Source organism: Globicephala melas, chromosome 20, assembly GCF_963455315.2.
Source record: "Globicephala melas chromosome 20, mGloMel1.2, whole genome shotgun sequence".
Lineage (NCBI taxonomy): Eukaryota > Metazoa > Chordata > Mammalia > Artiodactyla > Delphinidae > Globicephala > Globicephala melas.
The window spans coordinates 46,872,085-46,890,923 of NC_083333.1; the positions used below are offsets into that span (position 1 = coordinate 46,872,085).

The 18,839-nt window shown below is 48.1% G+C and overlaps 1 protein-coding gene and 1 non-coding gene across 7 annotated transcripts in view; one reads left to right on the forward strand and one right to left on the reverse strand.

Annotated features, from left to right (window-relative positions):
- HNF1B (HNF1 homeobox B) overlaps positions 1-18,605 on the forward strand; it is a 52,511-nt gene extending 33,906 nt beyond the window's left edge. For 2 of the 6 annotated variants that reach the window (XM_030881917.3, XM_030881920.3), the window contains exons 6-9: positions 2,224-2,359; positions 6,003-6,197; positions 8,640-8,758; positions 17,641-18,605. In XM_030881917.3, the coding sequence (XP_030737777.1) occupies positions 2,224-2,359; positions 6,003-6,197; positions 8,640-8,758; positions 17,641-17,661 (471 nt within the window). In that variant the 3' untranslated portion in view covers positions 17,662-18,605. The remainder of the gene's footprint in view (positions 1-2,223; positions 2,360-6,002; positions 6,198-8,639; positions 8,759-17,640) is intronic. The other 4 variants (XM_030881918.3, XM_030881921.3, XM_060290325.2 and 1 more) reach the window with 3 other exon arrangements.
- LOC115866415 (small nucleolar RNA SNORA72) lies at positions 13,307-13,438 on the reverse strand. The gene has a single exon (XR_004044652.1). It is a non-coding gene; the product is annotated as a small nucleolar RNA SNORA72 (small nucleolar RNA).
- Positions 18,606-18,839: the final 234 nt, after the last annotated feature.

The following is an 18,839-nucleotide window of genomic DNA, read 5'->3' on the forward strand; positions in this document are numbered from 1 at the left end:
CCCCCCAAAATAGTAAGTGGACGGGACTTAAAGCCCAGCAGCACTGGGTTTCAATCCTGGCTTCCTCGCTTACGAGTCAGGTGACACAGAGCTGCTCTCTCAACTCTTCTGAGGCTCACTTTCTTTCTCTTTTTTTAAAAATTTTTATGGAAATATAGTTGATTTACAATGTTGTGTTAGTTTCAGATGTACAGCAAAGTGATTCAGTTATACGTATATAAATATATATTTTTTCACATTCTCTTCCATTGAGAGAGGCTCAGTTTCTTAATCTGTGCCATAGAGCAATGATCATAACGCCTTCCCTATGTGTGCCATTAACTATTGAGAACAATCAGTGAAAGCACTTTACAAGCGCGAAAACCATACACATTTAAATTGTTTTTATCATTAGCACCCACGTTTCTCCTTCACCGTTAAAACCAGACATTGAAATGGCAGAGATTACTGTCACTCCATTGACTTTCTCCAAAGGACTGCATTACTCAGGGCAAGTCTGAAGGCAGGTCACTGACTTTTTTTTTTTTTTTTTTAATGACTCTGACATTTTGAAAAACAAGTCCAGCAAACAAGCTGGTTCTCTCTTGTTTGATGTGGTCAGAATTCCTTCTTGGTCATGTGACCCCTAACTCATGTCTTGATGCTCATTTTAAAAACACAAACAAACCTGTTTGGGTTTTTCTTTCTTTCTTTTTCAAATTCACCTTGGAAGCTATGGGGTTGATCAGAAGGGCAGGCAAGAGAGAGTGTCTTCCCCCCTGGGTGCTGGTGTGAGACCTATAGTCTAAGGAGCTCTGGGTCACAAGGGAAGGAAGAAGGAGAGGGCGACTCAAACATCTGATGTATGTATCCCAACCCTAACCCACCTGTCAGCATTCCTGATGCCATCAAGAATGTCTGAGTTATTTCAGAGTGAGGAGGGACAGTCCTTTCTTAGTAATACTTCTAAAAATTATTTTAAAACTATAAATAGTAAGCTACTTTATCATGAATAAAAGTTTGTTGTGTGTATGTGTGTGTAAAACTGAAAACTCCTTATAATTAATGGGGAAACATTGGAAGCATTTCTGATAATACAGAATCAAAGTAAGTACATCTATTACCTCTGTTACTGGTTAATACTACTGGGAAAATTCTAACCAATGCAATATGACATGTAGACGTATTAGCACTAGCAAGGAAGAGACCCAATTAGCATTATAGGCCTGTGATGCCGTTATATATACACTTGGGAAAATGAAGAAAATCGATAAGGAAAAGACACTATTAGGAATAAATAGAAGGACTCAGAGTGGCCTTGGACAAAAATACACAAAACTCAGTAGGTTTCTCTTACTAATCTGTCATTAACATATAATGGTGAAACAGAGTAGGGGTACCTGGAGCCAAGCCTCATTTAGTAGCTTTGTCATTACAATAGTAGCTTCCTGCCCCCCCCCAAAAATTTTTTTTTAAATGTATAGTAGAGATTTGGGAAAAGTAGAGAAGCCCAATCATGGCTGATCTCCCCCAGAAAAACCTTAGTAATAATTATCGGGTAAAAGTCCTCTGTAAAAAGTAAGAACTTGAATTTTAGAGTCAGACAGACTTGGGTTTGAACACAAGAGTTACCATTTACTAGTTGTCGGATCTCAGGCGATATGCACAACTACTCTGGGCCTCAGTTTTGTTATCCGTGAAATGGAAATGGCAGAAGTATCTGCCTCGTGGCTCTAGTGAGGTTTGTGAGTTAATGCATGAGCAGTGCTTCCTAGAACCTGTACTCAGTGAAAGCTTCCCTGTGCTCCTGCCTGGGCCCTAATCTGCTACGCTAGGGAATCCCAGGGCATTTCTTCAGCTACTATTTTTAGCAATCACATGTCTTTAGCACCAATACTATAGAGGGCATAGAGCAGAACAGAGGATACTTTCAACATGAGCCAGAGACAATCACATAATACACATGGGCTGAGGAATCTCTAAGGCAAGCTAGTAATTCAAAGGTAGTCAACAAGCAGGCACATGAGGGAAGGGATTATGGTCAATATTACTTACCACTCCATCCTCTGTACCTAGAACGGTGCCTATCCCTCACTTGGTGCTTAATAATTGTTCCTGAATGGATGAATGAATGAATGAACCAGTGAATTAGCCGTGCCAAGGAATTGCTGAGCCACGTCCTTTTGGACACTGCTCTTTGCAACCCTGATTCTACTCATGCTGCTCTTGTTTTTTTCTCTCCAGCAGATCTCAGTCTCAGGAGGAGGTTTGCCCCCGGTCAGCACCTTGACGAATATCCACAGCCTGTCCCACCACAATCCCCAGCAATCTCAAAACCTCATCATGACCCCCCTCTCTGGAGTCATGGCCATTGCACAAAGTAAGCTCTGTTCTTGGTCAGAAAACTTGGGGGCAGGGAGAAGCAGCATGGGAAATGAGTCAACCTGATTTTAAAAAAACAAAAACAGAAGAACTAAAGAAGATCCCCTTAAAACTCACCCGACACTTGTAGGTTTGATTCAACTCGTTTCGTTCCTTATTTCTCTCCTCAATAAGATTTGGATTGTTTAGCCTAAAATAAGAGAAAATTATGGAACGGAGTTGAATCCTGGTCACAGCTCACCAGCTGTGCATTGTGGGTCAAATCATTGAAGCTTTATGAGGGTCAGTCTCCTCATCTGTAAAATGGGTTGGCAATCCAATGACCGTGTGTGTAGACATGCCTGTAAATCGATAAAGCATGAGTATGTATAATATTGTAGCTTATACTTTTGTCTGGTGTTCATTCCTATCCCTAAGTATGTGGTGGGTTTTCTAGGAGGTTGGGTTGTGTTGATGTTTCTTTGTGTTGGCCAAGATGGAGCAAGACATGAGGGGCTTCCTTCTTAAAGGGGAATTTTGTGTGGTCGAACGAGACCTCCTTGGCCCACGGTGAAAACATACTGAGAAGGGACTCTGCAGGAAAGTGTCACAGCATCTCTGAGCCTTGACAGATTTAAGGAGAAATAGGTTGTGTATGCCCAGGACTGAAGACAGGGAGAGGGGTCAGGTCCTTCCAGCCCCAGCAGCTCGCATCCCACAGACAGTCCATCCCCATCCATCAGAGATGGGACATTTCAGGGCACAGGAAGGCTGACACGGCTGTGCCAGTGGATGTCTCTCTCAGAGTAATAACGTTGATGTGTATTCAGCATACTTCAGCCTTACGGTAACAGCTCAGGCCAAGTCTTCCTTGTGACCCAGGGAAGCATCCCTGAGAAGTCTTGGGAAAGATCTAAGGGCAGTACATTGCTTATCTTTCTTTCACCCTGGGGATCGCCTCTCTTCCTAAACCATCTCTAGTCAGGGTAGCAGCTCAGATCACTTCTGAAGAGAAGGACTTGTGCTCTCCTTGAGGGCAAAACAGGGCTAGGCCCCTAGGAGACACAGGAGTTTACTGAATAAATCAGTGTGGCTCTCTCTGTCCTCAGCAGCTGGGAGATTGATGCCCTCCCCATTGAGTTCTGTAAAGCGAAGTGGGAAAGGAGAAGCCTTTAGCGGACTCACAAAATAAAGTATTTAAAATCTGCTGCCTTTTCACGGGGCCCTCTCCAGCAATATGGTAACCACGCTAACACCAGGGTTTGAGAATGAGATAGGATAACTGAAACCAGCTTGCTTACCTTCTAGAAGATTTGAAAAGGCCTACGGATAAGATATCCCACCTATATTTTTACAACCAAAATGATACACAAACTGTCCCACTTACCTTCTCTCTTCACACGTCCAGCTTTGGCTGACACACACAGTTATATATTTTCTTAGGCACTATCGGAATTAAAATTTTCCCTGGAGCTATTACATATTTTTCTGTTTTGTTCCTCCTAATTTCTCTCATCCATACTTCTCTACCTTCTTACAATAATCTTAATCTCCTACTGCAGACAGCCAACACCAGAGTATGTTGACCTTAGAAGGGTGTGTGTGTGTGTGTGTGTGTGTGTGTGTGTGTACTTGAAGCGTGATGAGGGTCACCAGAAAACGTGGCTGAGATGCAGTGGTCCTACCCCATGGAGTGTCAGGATGAAGAATCAGTTACGAGTCCAAACTTGTACTGCTCTCCACACGACAGGCCAATAAACCGAGAGATGAGTTTTGGGGCAAGGAATAGCCAACTCCTGTCCTGTTGAGTATGTGGGCCCTGCCTGGCGACTGCAGAGGCCCAAGGAGAATGTGATAACAGATTACCCAGCAGTGCCAATTCCTCATTCTCTACTCACCTACTGGACTGGATAACATGCTTCTTAAGCAGGAATCAGTGCCCAGAAAACAGATGGAAAGGCCAAGAGTCACACTTCGCAGGAGCTCGAATGACATCAGTAGCGGCTCTCCATCCTGGAATTGAGGCACATCAGGGTCACAGACTGTGTTGAAAATAAAATTCCTGGGCCTCACCTCTAAAGTGTCTGACTCATTAAGTCATGGGTGAGGCCGAGGAATGTATATTTCTTAAAGTGCTCCCCAGGATGATTCTAAAACACAGGCAGGTTGCAGAAGTATGCCCTCCACTGTCATCCACTCTAGACAGCATAATTTGCTTTTCTGGGCAGAGATTTCCCAAAAAGAGCAGTGGCAATGGGCTCAGGGAGACAACAGCAAATCCACGGGGCTTCCTCGGGTACTGCGACCTTACGTAGAAGGTAGGAAAGGGAAACAGGAGATCATGGTATCGGGTGAGACACTGCCTAGAGGAGAAGCCGAACCCCTGGGGAATTGGAGATAGCACTATTCTGAGCGCTCAGAGGACCCCACCTCCCCAGTCCCAGCCAGGAGAGCCAGGAGGGGGCTTATTCCTCTTCCCTTCTGCTCATGGGTCTCACCTTTTAGGTTTCTGATAACAGTATCAGCTGGGTTCTGAGCAGGCCATCGTTGAGGTCTTTGTGCTATCTCCACGGAGGACTGCCTCCTCCTGTGAACCTGCTTATGGAACCCTCTCTGTCTCAGGAAAGGCTCTCTAGGTGTCTTTTCCACATTTGCCTAAAAGAGACCTTTCTCTGGGATTCCTCCCTCATCGCATTCTTCCCCCCACTTCCCAGAAAGCAAGGTCAAAGGAACCTTGGCAGTTCCAGGAAAGAGGTCGGGGTGTCTTTCCCCTGATCCTCACATCCCCACTCCCACCCTGCCTCAGGTGCCTTCCCCAGAGTCCCGCCCAGGGAGACGATGGAGGGTGGGTACCAGGGACCTGATCTTTGCAGTGCTGGCCCCAGTTCTAAAGAGACCTTAGGATACAGACACAGTACAGAACCACGGAGGCCCTCATCCTTCCAGAACAGAAAGCAACACCTACTGGAACTGCCAACCTTCAACTTACTACTTACTCCTTCCAATACCTGGTCCTTTTGAGGCCAGCAGCCCTGTGCTGCCAGATAAGATATACCCTTTTCATAGACTGATTGAGTTGCAGTGTTTTATCCCCTCTCTGTTCCAGGCAAGAGAATGAGCATCTGACCTCTTTCGGGTTTTGCACAGCCCGCTAAATGAGGGGCTTCAGGCTCCATACCTCCAGGACTGTGGAGGGGGTTTTGCTTTTTATCCAAATGTGGGTCCCTGAACACTCCTGCCCCCTGCTGGACAGATATATCTGGGCAGTAATCTGCACCTTGGTGTGGATGCCTTTAACCCTGCTCCCTCAGAGCCAGGCATGGATGGAGCAGGCAAGCACAGGGCCCTGCAACCTCAAGGGAGCTAAGTTTGGGAGGTCACAGGACAACTTTGGGAGACTCTCAGGTCTCCTTCAGATCTGTTGAAAGCCCATTTGCATCCACAACTCGCTGTGGAATTTGAGCAAGTCAACTTAATCTCTCTAAGCCTCAGTTTTTTGGTCTATAAGATGGGTCTATAAAATTGCTTTCTGTGCAGTCTCTTACGTAACAGGCTCAGCCCAGTGCCTGGCAAATAGCAGGGCCTCCGTTGATGACCATTCACATCTGTTCACCTGTCCTCCTCCCTGAAGCCATCTCTAATCTTCCCTCTTGTTCACACAGGCCTCAACTCCTCCCAAGCTCAGAGCGTCCCTGTCATCAACAGCGTGGCCGGCAGCCTGGCAGCCCTGCAGCCCGTCCAGTTCTCCCAGCAGCTGCACAGCTCTCACCAGCAGCCCCTCATGCAGCAGAGCCCGGGCAGCCACATGGCCCAGCAGCCCTTCATGGCCGCTGTGACGCAGCTGCAGAACTCACACAGTAAGGACACGGGCAAGTCGGGGAGGGAGCCCAAAGGGACCTCAGCAGCCGAGCTCTTCCCTCTATGGGTCTGAAGCTTCTTGGAAGCTTATTGGTCTGGTCACTTTTCCCTACCTGTGATCAACAAAGCCAATATCTCAAGCATAACTCTTATGCAGTGCTGTGCCTTTTCTGGTCCTCTTCTCTACCCCCAGGATTCCTGGGGGAAGATTTGATGAAGACAATTAAGACCTATATGGAAAGGGGAGCTGGAGATAGAGAGTAAGGGTAGCTTAGATGTGGAACGAACTCATGCCCCCTTTCCCACCCTGGCCCCCGTGGAAGAGACCCCCAGTCAAGCGCAGCCCCTTTTCCCAACGAGCCTCAACTTAGCCTTTTCAGTTCAAAGTTCCAGGCAGCTGTTACCAAATGATCAGACTTGGCATATAATTTGCCTCCTATTTGCCTTCTCTGAAACTGAAAAATCTTCCAGAGTCCCCACACCCTCCAATTTCCACACCCCAGACATCTCCAATCAAGAGCCATGAACATGGGCAGAAAATACCGCCTACACATCATCCTGCACAAGAAATATTAGAGTTTCTGCCCACCACACAGAGGCTGCTTCCCGCCTCCAATTTCTACACCTACCCCAAGTCTACCTTTCAACCATTTAGTTCCCACCCACCCCCATCCCCCGTGTCTCTCCCCCTACCCCCTCCTGAGCCCCAGACCCCCAGTCCTCTGGCCACGTCAGGCCGTAGTCCCTGGCCTCTGAGTTTGGGGAGAAATCATGGAAAGGATGGCTTCCCTGCTTCAAGCACAGTTACCACAGGGACACCAGGGACGTCTGTGGAATAGAGTGATAGCCTTAGGGTCAGACAGACCTAGCTGTCTGATTAAATCCTGGCTCTGAGCCTTACCAGCTAGGGAGCCATTGTTAAGTTCCCTAGCTACTCTCAGCTTCAGTTTCATCCTCGTAAAATGGAAATAGTGTGCATGTGGAGTGATTAGGGAAATGAAACAAAACTAGATATGAACTGTGTTTGGTAAGCGTTAAAGAGTTGTAAAAATGCAAGTGATTATTTATCAAGGGACTCCTTAATAGAAGGAGGCAGGGATGGGAAAGAGGATTTCAGTTTCTCCTCCGGCTGCCTCAGGCAGAGCTGTGGGTCTGAGGGAGACCAGCCAAGTTCAGCCTTCTTCTATGCTCGGGGCTCTATTCCCAGGCCTGCGGAGCTGGTTTCTAAGTACCATCTCACATTCCAATCACATTTTCAAGGCTTTAAAAAAATCTACCACAGCCTGTAGCAGAGTCTGGGACCACAGGTGTACCACTGCCCTTCCGTCCAGGGCCAGTATGCTCCCCACTTGCCCCCACCCCTCACCTGGACAGGATTCCTCAGTGGCGAGGCCCGGGTATGACAGTCGGAGAGTGGTTACCAGTGACCTGTGGACTGCCATGGCCCAGCTGGCCTGGCTGGCTCTGAAGAGATAGCTCACGGTTGCCCCAGGCCAGGAAATAACCAGCCTCCCTCCAAGGGAAGGGCAGGCTGAGGCGTGGGGCTGTGACCTTCACCCCCATTCCCAACTGGAGGACTCCTTGGTAGAACAAGCTGGTCCCTCCCTCAAGGCCAGACATCCACATGCTTTCTGGGTTGGTCACGTGACCTGGAATTTCCATGACTCTTATGGACGAACTAGCGTGAGTCAAAGGTTCCAGACTTGGTGGACACATGCTAGAAAAACAAAAAGTGGGCCACATGCTCCTGGAGGCTTTCTTGGTATCTAGTCTCATTTTGTCCATCAGCCTTCATATCTGTGTGATGTCATAAGGCATTCTAGCGCAAACCGGAACAGCCCAGAATTATACAAGTAATGACATCCGTGTCCATTTACAATTACTAATTAATCTACAGTTGCTAGCACGAGACCTGGTACTTGAGGCACGGCAGAAACGGTAGGCAAACAGGCCAGCTTCTTCATTTTGCTAGCTATTTATTTAGAACTTTTTTTTGCCCTAAGTTCTCAGATGTACCACATATGCCTAAGGATCACTTGTTGATGCCCAGAAGTCTAATACTCTGTTGAAAGTCAGGGGGAAAGAAGTGCTCCCACCCCAGAAGTGCCAGCCACCACTGCACACCAGGCACTGTGCAAAGCTGCTGATCTATTTGGTATGAAGTGCTTTAAACACAAGCTCTTCTAATCCTATATCATTCCCATTTTAGAGGTGAGGAAACTGAGGCTAACTGAGTTGATTAAGGAGCCAGGATTTAAACGCATGGCCGTTCTTTCTATCACATCGCACTGCCTTGCCAGACATAACCACCACCACCACCTTCCTTTTATCTGCCTGGGGAAGCAGGAGCAGTGGTGTGGGCTGGAGGTGGCGGGGGTCTGTAGCTATGCTCACGCCTGTGTGATCTACACGTTGATTTTGTCTTCACTCTGTCTCTCTAGTGTATGCACACAAGCAGGAACCCCCCCAGTATTCCCACACCTCCCGGTTTCCATCGGCAATGGTGGTCACAGATACCAGCAGCATCAGTACGCTCACCAACATGTCTTCCAGTAAACAGGTAATGCCGGCAAGAAGATGTGGGGGGAGGGGAGGGATGACTATGGCTACTCATGTGCAGAGAGTGCGGCAAGTGTGGACTCAACCACAAGCGTGATCCTTCTGAGGCTCCCCTGGTACTTGCTAAAGGAATCCCTGAGGTCACAGGGCAAAGAAGGTGGGCCACAGCCTGAAGGGGAGGGACTTATTGCTCCCCCCAGCATCCCTGACAAGAGCGCTAGAGTACTGAAGTTTTATCAGTTGCTAGAGACTGGATTACACAGAGCCTGTAGGCACTGAGATTGAGTATCTCCAATGGATTGATCAGTGAGCCACAGCAAAGGTATTTCCAAGGAGGGCTCAGAAAGTCAGACCCCCTGCAGAGTTCCCTGCTTTGCAAGAAGGTCCCTGAGGATTTCCCACCAATAGAGAAAGTGACCAGTGAGTCCTCAGGCTGATTCACCCAGTCCAGGACCCATGTTGGACCCCCAACGCTGTAAGCTCTAGAGAATGATGCAATTCTGCCAACCCATGGGGACTCCCCAGTAGACAGCCTGGCCTTGCCAGGGACCTGCATTTACTTGGTGTTTTACAGAGAAACTTAGAATCCACTTCCTGGTGCACTGAAAGTGGGGAATCCAGAGGCTTAGTCACCATGTCAGTTGATGACTAATGCCCACCTCCACATAGAGGGGATGGGGAGTCAAGATGACCCACGCTGAGGCTGCAGCTTGGACAGCTGGACTGGAATGAGATGCCAAGAGTTAGAGAACAGAACAAGATGTCTGCACACAGGTCACAATTCCAGAGTAACACAATAGGACCTTTTAGTAGCTGGGGTCTGTGCAGTGTGGGAACTGTTTGGCCTTTATTGATTGCTAGATAAGTAGGTGACAACCTTGAACTTCATGTCCGATGCTCTCGGCAGGGTTTGGTCCTGTTGACGGTCTTTTTTTCCCTCAAATCCCACCTCATCCAGCGCCGTGTGTTTCTGAGCAAGTTCTTTCACGGGCTCAGCCTTCTCTGTTCTTCCTCTGCCCCCATCTCCTCCTGGTCCGCCAGCGTCAGACAGGTGGGTTCAATTCCTGGCTTTGCCACTCGCTTGGTGACCTTGACCTCGGTGAGCCTTCACTTTCTTCATCTCTAAAACAAGTCATAACATCTGCTTGTTCTGAGGATTTGATGATGTCGTGTAGATTAAGCGCCTGGCACATCTTGGATGCTGAATACAACTTAGGCATCCAGGCTCTGGAATTGGGGATGTTGGGGAGGGAGAGGTGTGTGGGACCTGCTTTGCTACCCTTCTCTCACCCATTGGAAGATGAAAGGACAGCCCCCATCACCCTGCCCTTCGACTCCCATGTGATTTCCCACTCTTTGTAGCGAGCAGGGAAAACATTTATCTGTGCTCACAAATCTCAGTCAGGGGGGCAGCCAGGCGCAGCAGCCCTGCTTGGGAATACCTTCCCCTTTGAAAGGTTTATCAATCCATCTGCCGCTTGGTCAGCCCTAGATGGGGCTGTGATTAATGATTCCTGTCTTTCCCAAGTTGACTTTGATGCTTGCTTGTTGAAACAAGTCCTCTGAATTCAGGAAATGGTCTCTTAATCAAAATGCTTCGAGATGCTCTCTGAGACTCTGTACCGGCCCCCAGCCGGCTTCTCCCCTCCACCGGACAGAGTGGCCAGCCGACCTTGAAGCCGCCTGGACGGCCCTCTAGAACTACTGTGAAGTTGTTTCCGAGTCCCTGGACATTTCAGGAGTCTATGATGGACTCACTTCTAGGATGATGATAACATTTAGTAAGGATAAAACTTCATATAGCACTTTACAGTTTACACTGATACTTCTCATGAATATTATCTCACCATTTTCTGTTTTACCAAAACCTCCTAAGAAGTACAAAGAAATGAACTGAGGCTCAGAGATGCAGGGTCACCTGCCCAAAGTCACACAGATGATATTCGGGAGCCAAACTTCTGGACTTTTGTCTTTGATTCTAAATCCTGGACTCTTTCCACTTAAATAATACTTGTCTTCCAATACCCATCTTTAAAACACCCGTGGTGATCGCTGCTCTTGTGGTCTTTACCAGTCAGGAACATGAGTAAAAATTAAGCCCACATACTGTATTCCAGTCAGGAAACTTTCTTCCTGCAAACTACAGGAGAAGAGGAAATAGGAAAGACAGAATGAAGTAAAAAGAGGGTAAAGATGCTGTCTCCTGGCAGCAGAAGGAACCCAAGGTGAAGAAAAGTTGTACAAACTCTGTTCCAAAGGCAAAGGGTCAGAAGTGAGTTCTGGAAGAGCATTGGTGGCAATTCTGCTTTTTTTTTGTTTTAAAGTAGTATTTTCCAAAAAGAGTTTCAAGGCTATTGCTAGGAATCAGGGGCCCATGGCATGAGGAGAAGATTCCATGGTCACATTTGTTGGGGAAACAGCTGGGCTCAACAGAAATCCCACAGGGCAGGGCATCTCAGAATCTTTCCTGTGCTGATGTGGGCAGTGAATAGAGACCCATCCTGGGCAATGCTGCTTTAGAGACATCGTAGAATGCTAGGAAAAGCCAACAGGCCTGAGCCAATCCCAGCTCCTTCACCCCTGCTACACGACCTTGGGCAGTTAATTCATGGCTGTGAGACGAAGTTTCTTCATCTCTAAAGGGGAAAATCCCACCTCCCTCTTACAGAATATTCAAAGTGTCTGAAGACCATGCATAGTACAGAGTCACGTGCTCGAAGTGATAGCTTCCTCCCTGTTCCTACCCCCTTTCTGTCTGTGATCCTTTAGGAGACACCTTCCATTAGCTCCTTCAATATTTAACTCACTGCTTGGTCTGCATGTGATCAAACGAGGTTCTGACAATAACATTTCTCAGGGTTAGGACCGTCTCTCGAGCGCATCCTGCCTCTTGGGCCCAGGCTCCAGATCCCTGCTTCCCATTCTCCTGCTGGCACCAGGATGCCCTCTCACCCATCTCCCAGGAGAAAAGCAAATAGTTCAGGGCCTCTCAAAGCACCCAAGCCCTTTGTGTGTAGCCAAATACCTGGGCTTTAGTAGATGTTCAGTAAATATGAATGAATGAATGAATGAATTCAGATCTAGCATTTTTTGACTGCCTCCCGTTTGCCACACAGCACTCCAGATGCTTGTCCATCTTAATTTCCTGGCTAATCCTCCCACCCATCCTGCGAGGTAGAAATTTGTATGCCTGATTTATAGAGCAAAAACCTGAACTTCAAAGATGGGGAAGAATCTGCCCACACTCACATGATGGTAAATCTGGAGTTGGAGTTCCAGACTTTGGTTCTTCTCACTCCACATCCATTAAACAACACTCACCTTCTAAGATCCATTTTTCTAACATTTAATTTTTTTTTTTTTTTTGCCTGTGCCATGCCACACGGCATGCGGGGATCTTCCCCGACCAGGGATCGAACCCGTGCCCCCTGTGTTGGGAGCATGGGGTCTTAACCACTGGACTGCTAGGGAAGTCCTAAGATCCATTTTTAAAGTACTCATAGAAATGACCCAAGGTTATGCCAGTATAAGGCTAAAGCCAGCGTTTGACCTTGAAGCTGTCTGATCCCAGTGTTTTCCATTGTCAAGACAGACATGCCCCAGGGCCTCGCGGATCATGTTTCGGGAACCTCAGGCTGGAACTTTCTTGCTGGAAATCCTCCGTCCTTTCCAGAGCTTATGCCCCATCCCCCCCTTCTCAACCCTTGGGTGCTGGAGAGTTACCACCTAAGTGGGTCTCTTCCTGAGCCTCCTGCAAAACGACAGCCTGCCAGCCTGAAAACCAGACCACAGCCAGCACCAGCCTTGGCTAGAACGAGTGTGGGCGGGCTGTGAGCCCACTCCTACTTCCACAACTTCTCTACCCACCGCTCCACTTCCTAGTTTACGTAGAGAGAGGTCAGGAGAGGACCCCCGGAGCAGTCACCGTCAGGGGTGCTGACGAGAAGGAGGTGGGCAGCCTCATCGTCATAAATGACCTGCAGCTGCCCCCCACCCTCCCAACCTTCCCCACTGGCAGTGTGGGCTGATGAAGAGCCGACGTGGGTGCGAGGCAGACCCGGGCTCAAGATTCTACCACTGTCTACCTGTGTGACCAAAGGGAAAAGCCTAGCGTCTCTGAACTTCAGTTTCCTCACCTTTAATATGAAGATAACGATTCCTCCTTCATGGGATCATTGAAAGGACAAAACACAATAAAACTTGTAAAACACTCAGCTCAGCGCTTGGCTGGAAACACCCAGTCCGTGGCAGCTGGGTCGATCTTGGCTTTCCCTGATGGTAACCTTGAGTGTCTCTCGAGCTTAGGAAGGAGGATTTTAAATGGCAAAGGGCATTTATTTCTCCCTGGTGTCCCACTCAAGATAAAAGGCAGTAATCTTTCTTTTTTTAAAATTTTACAATTCATTTAATGGCAACGGGTAATCATCAAATTAGCAATGGATATCTTCAAAAGTTATTACACTAGCTGTGCTACCATTTCTCAAGGTTGATCGGATACCTAGAGTCACAGACATTTCCCACATAAGATTCATCATATAAATCAGACTTGGTTTATCACCAGCATTTATAAAACCAGACCTAGGAAAAGAACTAGGTCTGGGGACACATGCCTGGTCTTAATATAGCGAATGTTTAGCCTGCCCTGATTATTACAAAATCAGAACAGCGAGAATATTCGCAGAAAAGGCAGTAATCTTACGTAGTGGGTAAGAGCACAGAATTTTCTGTCCTGAGACCCTTGGCACGTCACTTAAAACCTCTGTAAGCCTCAGTTCCCTCATCTACAAAACTGGAAGTATAATCTTTACTTGTAATTAATAGAGCTATAATTAATCTAACTTAATAATAATCTGTACTCACTGTCTCTACTTCCTCACCCCCAGGTCTCTTTTCTTTCTTTTCTTTTAACGCAGGTATAGTTGGCTTACAATATTCTATAAGTTTCAACATAGCGATTCACAATTTTTAAAGGTTATACTCCATTATAGTTATTATAAAATAATGGCTGTATTCCAATATCTGTGCTGTACAACAGATCCTTGTGGCTTATTTATTTTATTCATAGTAGTTTGTACTTCTTAATCTCCTTTCTTTTTCCACCCACCTTCCCTCTCCCCACTGGTAACCACTGGTCTGTTCTCTATAATCTGTGAATCTGTTACTTTTTTTATTATATTCACTCATTTGTTGTATTTTTTAGATTCCACATATAAGTGATATCATACAGTATTTGTCTTTCGCTGTCTGACTTCTTTCACTAAGCATAATACCCTCCAAATCCATCCATGTTGCTGCAAATGGTGAAATTTCATTCTTTTTGATGGCTGAGGAGTACTCCATTGTATATATACCCCCCCGCATTGTATATATACCCCCCCTGCATTGTATATATACCCCCCGCATTGTATATATACCCCCCCCACATTGTATATATACCACCCCCCCCCCGCATTGTATATATACCTCTCTTGAGAACATTTCAGTCTGGCTTTTGTCCCCACGTTCCTGAAACCCCTCTTGGCCAGCTCACTGATACCTCCTTGTCACCAAATCCAGTGGTTATCTCTCAAGCTCTGTCTCTGACACAGCCAATCACTCCCTCCTTTTTTCACTTGGATTTTAGGACATTACCCATTCCTGGTTCTCCTCCTATGACACTGGCCACTCCTCCTTTCCTTGGCTGGCAACTCGTCTTTGCGACATTTACTTGTCAAAGGGCACTGGGACTCATTCTTTGGCTTCTTCTCTTCCATGTTTGTCCCTGGGCAATCTCCAGTCCCAGGGCTTTGGATCAAGTGGACACAAAGATGGATCCTATCATTCTGTCTCCAGTACAGACCTCTCCCCTGAGGGTCCATTCACAAACCTGTTGCGTCTTTGGCACATACAGATGCATACCTAACATACCTGACAAGCTCTCAAAGTGAACCTGCCGCTCTTCATTTTGTCCCAATTCCTCCTGACCCAAATTGCTTCCTCCTTGGGCTTCTCCATTTCCAAACATGATACCAGTTCTTCCAGTGAGATTCCTGAGGGTACCCTTGATCATTTCATACCCCGCATCCCACATCCAGTCCATCAATAAGTTCTGCTAGGGGTCCTTCAAAATGCATCCTCAGTCTGACTGCTTCTCACCACCCCATCAGTCTTTCGCTCCTGCAGCAGCCCCTAACTTCCCACTTCCAGTCTTGCCCCACAGGGGTGGGTGTGCTTTGTTCACCACACAGCAGCCAGAGTGATCTCTGGAAAAGGGAAATCCATCATGTCGCTCCCCTGTCAAAATGCTCCACTAGCTTCCCGTTGCAACCAGACTGAAACAGGGACCTCCAAGGCCCTATGTGGTCAGACCATGGCCCTTTCTCCCTCTGTCACTCAGCCTCAGCTGAACCAGAGCTGAAGCAATCCCACCACAGGACTTCTGCTTCTGCGGTATCTTCTGCCTGGAATATTCTTTAATGCATATCTTCACCTGCGTTCATTTCATTCAGTTCAAACATCACCACCTCAAAGAGTGGGGGGATCACCTTCCGATGCCCCTCCCTAATTTATTGCCTCTTCCCTCCAGTCACTGAAACCTCTTACCATGCTTAATTTTCTAGAGTGTTCATCCCCTCCTAAACTTCTATGTTATGCATTTTGTTTTACTCATTCATTGTTCAAAACCCTCACTAGAATGTAATCTCAGTGGGGATGGGGACAGGGTCTTGTTCACAACTGCACACACACCCAGTGCCTAAAAAAGGGCTAAGCATATGGAAGGACCTCCAAACCGTGTGAAATGAATGAATTACCTACCTCAGAGGCCTGACGTGAGCATTCAATGCCATGATGCGTGTCAAGCCCTTACTTAGCGGTGCAGCCCGGCACACAGTAGGACCTCAATAAATGTCAGCTCTTCCCCATTACGGATCAAATCTTCTTAGGGTGAGGACGTCCTTAACAATCCCCCAGCCACTACACCCTCCAGACGAGGGCTCTGTAGTCACTCAGAGGTCCTCGAGCAAGGCCCCCGCGCCGCTGGGTGAGCCAGGCCTCCGTTCTGAGGGAGCACAGTGCACCCCTTATCAGATGTTTGTGTTTAGACTCTGAAGGGGGCAAATAACCCTAGTTCCTTTGACAACATTTAGGGCTCTGCCACCATTTTATTATGTGAGCAAACATTTGATAGCTGGGGAGCCCATCCCTAATGACAGGTCATAGAATCTTGCTGGCGTCTCCTTATCTGCTCTTGGTGTTTGCTCTTCTATTGAAACCTGCAAGGTCACAAGCCATTTTCTCTCTCCTCCACCTGAAATCTGAAAATTGGAAAAAGGCTGATAGTGGGGAGTAAAGAAACTCGAGAGTGGGGGTGGGTGGGGGAAGGAAGAGGAGGCAAAGGGTATCAGAGGACCCTGACCAGGGCCTCAAGAATGAAGAAGGGCCAGTAAGCCGTCTCCTCCCATGGACGCACAGCTCAGTCCTGCTCCGAGGAGCTCTGGAGGGGGCACCCCGGGCAGCCCAGTGTTACCAAGGACAGTTACACCAAGCACCGTGCGGAGTACTGCACACAGAGCAGCCCCTCTGATCCCCCAACGACCTTCATCTTATAGGTGGAGAAACCGAGGCTCAGAGAAAGGAGATTGACCAAGAAGAAAGCTAGTAGAAGGCTCCTAACCTCAGCATAATAGAAAGAACGCGGGCTGGGAGGTCTCCCAGAACTGGTTTGAATCCTCACACTCTCCTAGGTCTGAAACCTTGGACAATCCACGGACTCTCTTTGACCTTGTTTTCCTCACCTGTAAAATGGACATAAAGGCAGCCTCATACAAGGCTATGGCTGGGAGCACTGATTAATGAGATAACAGTGGGATAATAGGCCTTTAATAGTAGTGGGAGGTGTGCGTGTATGCGCGCGAGCAATGCACGCGTGTGTGTTGGGTGAGGTCTTGAGAAAATAAGCCACGAAGCCAAAGGGCAGAACCTTCCCCTGAGATGACAACAAAGGGGAAAGAGAAGGAGGAGACAGAGAGAGGAGAAAAGGGACTCCCTGGAAGGCAAGGGCGAGCAGTGGTGTTCCAAGACAGCTGAGATGAGCAAGGCCCAGGGCTCTGGGAGCAGAGGCTGCCTCGGATGGGGGTCTGGCTCCTCTCAAAGGCTCCTCCATGCTGGGTAGGTCTCCTGCCCCGACGCACCGGGAAGCCTGGCATCAGAGGCCTTCAGCCCTTAGATCCTGGTCCTCTGAGCTCTTGTCCTGACGGTAACAAATGTAGAAAGCACTTTGCAATTCCCCATGCTTCTTCCCTGATGGATCGTTTCTGAGTACGTGGTGATTTTCTCATGCGCTTTATGGCCTCGTGGCTCAAAATATATCAGCAGCATCCGCCCAAGCTGGGAGCTGATTAGAAATGCAGGTTCTTAGGCCTACCCCAGGTCCACTGAATCAGAATCTATCAGTACATTTTAACAGGATCTCTGCTACTCATGGGTCCATTACAGTTTGGGAAGGGGTCTAGGGGAACCCCTGCTCTTAGAGGACTTAGGAAGAGATCCTTATTTCCGCCAGAAGCAAGAGCTCCCCATCCAGCTGCCATTGCCACCAAACTGAGCAGTTTATTTATAAACTCACAGGAAGAGGAGCCCAACTTCAGGATAAAGGTCGGCGAGTTATGACTATTTCAAGGTCGGCGGCAATTCACTTCTCTCTTCTGAAGTAGCCAGGGAAGCCGGCACCTAGGTCTTCCTAAAGGGAGCGTGTTTCAGGCTCAGTAGGCACGGGGTCCCCAGGCCTCCAGCCTCAGCTCTTTGCTGACTGAGTTGGGTCTCAGCTCCCCCAGAGAAGCCAGACTAATGGCCCAGGTCCCAGCAGATGTACACAGCTGAGCAGTCTCTCCTCTCTCTCTGCAGTGTCCTCTCCAAGCCTGGTGATGCCCACACATCACTTACTTTGTGCACAGCAACAAGGACCCTATTTTCCACACCATCACCCTCCAGGCAGCTGTCGCGGAAAAGCGCAGTGACCTGACAAGCAGCACCTGCGAGAGGTCCCTGCGCACCTGACGTCCTGCCAGCGCCTCGGACAATCCGCTCTGAGAGGCGCGGCCCGGAGCCCAGCTTCCCTTCTATGCAGTATTGTCACGATGCCTCTCCCAAGACGTCAAGCTCTCCCGTCCGGTCTGTCCTAAAGGCGGGAGATGAGAAACCGAGGAAGAGGAAGAGAGAAAGCCGGAGCGTCTACATTATGCTCCTTCATCGAACAAACTGATGTGAAAACTTGAATCTGTTACTGAAGTGAGGCGAGGAGGACACGTGCTATTGAACTGAGCCAAACGCACTGTAAATATCAGCAGCTCCCTCCCTCGCCCCCCTCCCGGCTGATCTGGAAATTTCTTTTAAAGAAGTAAATTTGTCCAATGGGTGTAAACTATAAACTACTGTAATTAAGTGCAATTTCCCCTCTACTTCCTCTCCCCTCTGCCCCGTGTATAATACTAAAGTGTCTATCCGTTTCCTTCGTAAAGGTCAGAGTTGAATTTTCAAAGTGATTTGCCCCCTCTGTCTTCCCCCACGGAGAAATATCTAAGGTGGAAGTGAAGCCCCTGCCCCCTTCCTCGGGCCCGGGCACACACAGGGACTGTGTATTTTGGACTGTCTGCTAGCTCACTCCAATCTCCTGATGTTAAGACACACCTCTGGATCCCTGGAAGGGCTGAGCATAGTGTCAGAGTAACGTCCTCGCTTCTGGTGGGGTTGGGGGATCAGCCAGTACCTCCCCAGGAAACCCCAAGACAGGGGCACTGGCTGTTTGATAGCACAAAGAAAAGTTGCCCTTTCCGAAAACCTCCCATTAAAACAATTTATTTTGTCACTGCCCAGAGTCTCATATTTCTGTCTGTCTCTGACTCTTCCCCTGCCACGGTTCCTCCAAGAACCCCTGGCCCCTGGTCTCCTTGGAGTTTTCCACTTACTCCACCAGGCTCGCTGCTGCATGCCCCAGTGTCTTCAGGCCGGCTTTACCGCTAAGGTAAGAAAAGGCTGTAACCCCAGTCAGACTCCAATACCTTTGTCTTTCTGCGACTCACAGAAGTAGACATGGAGCCAACTCT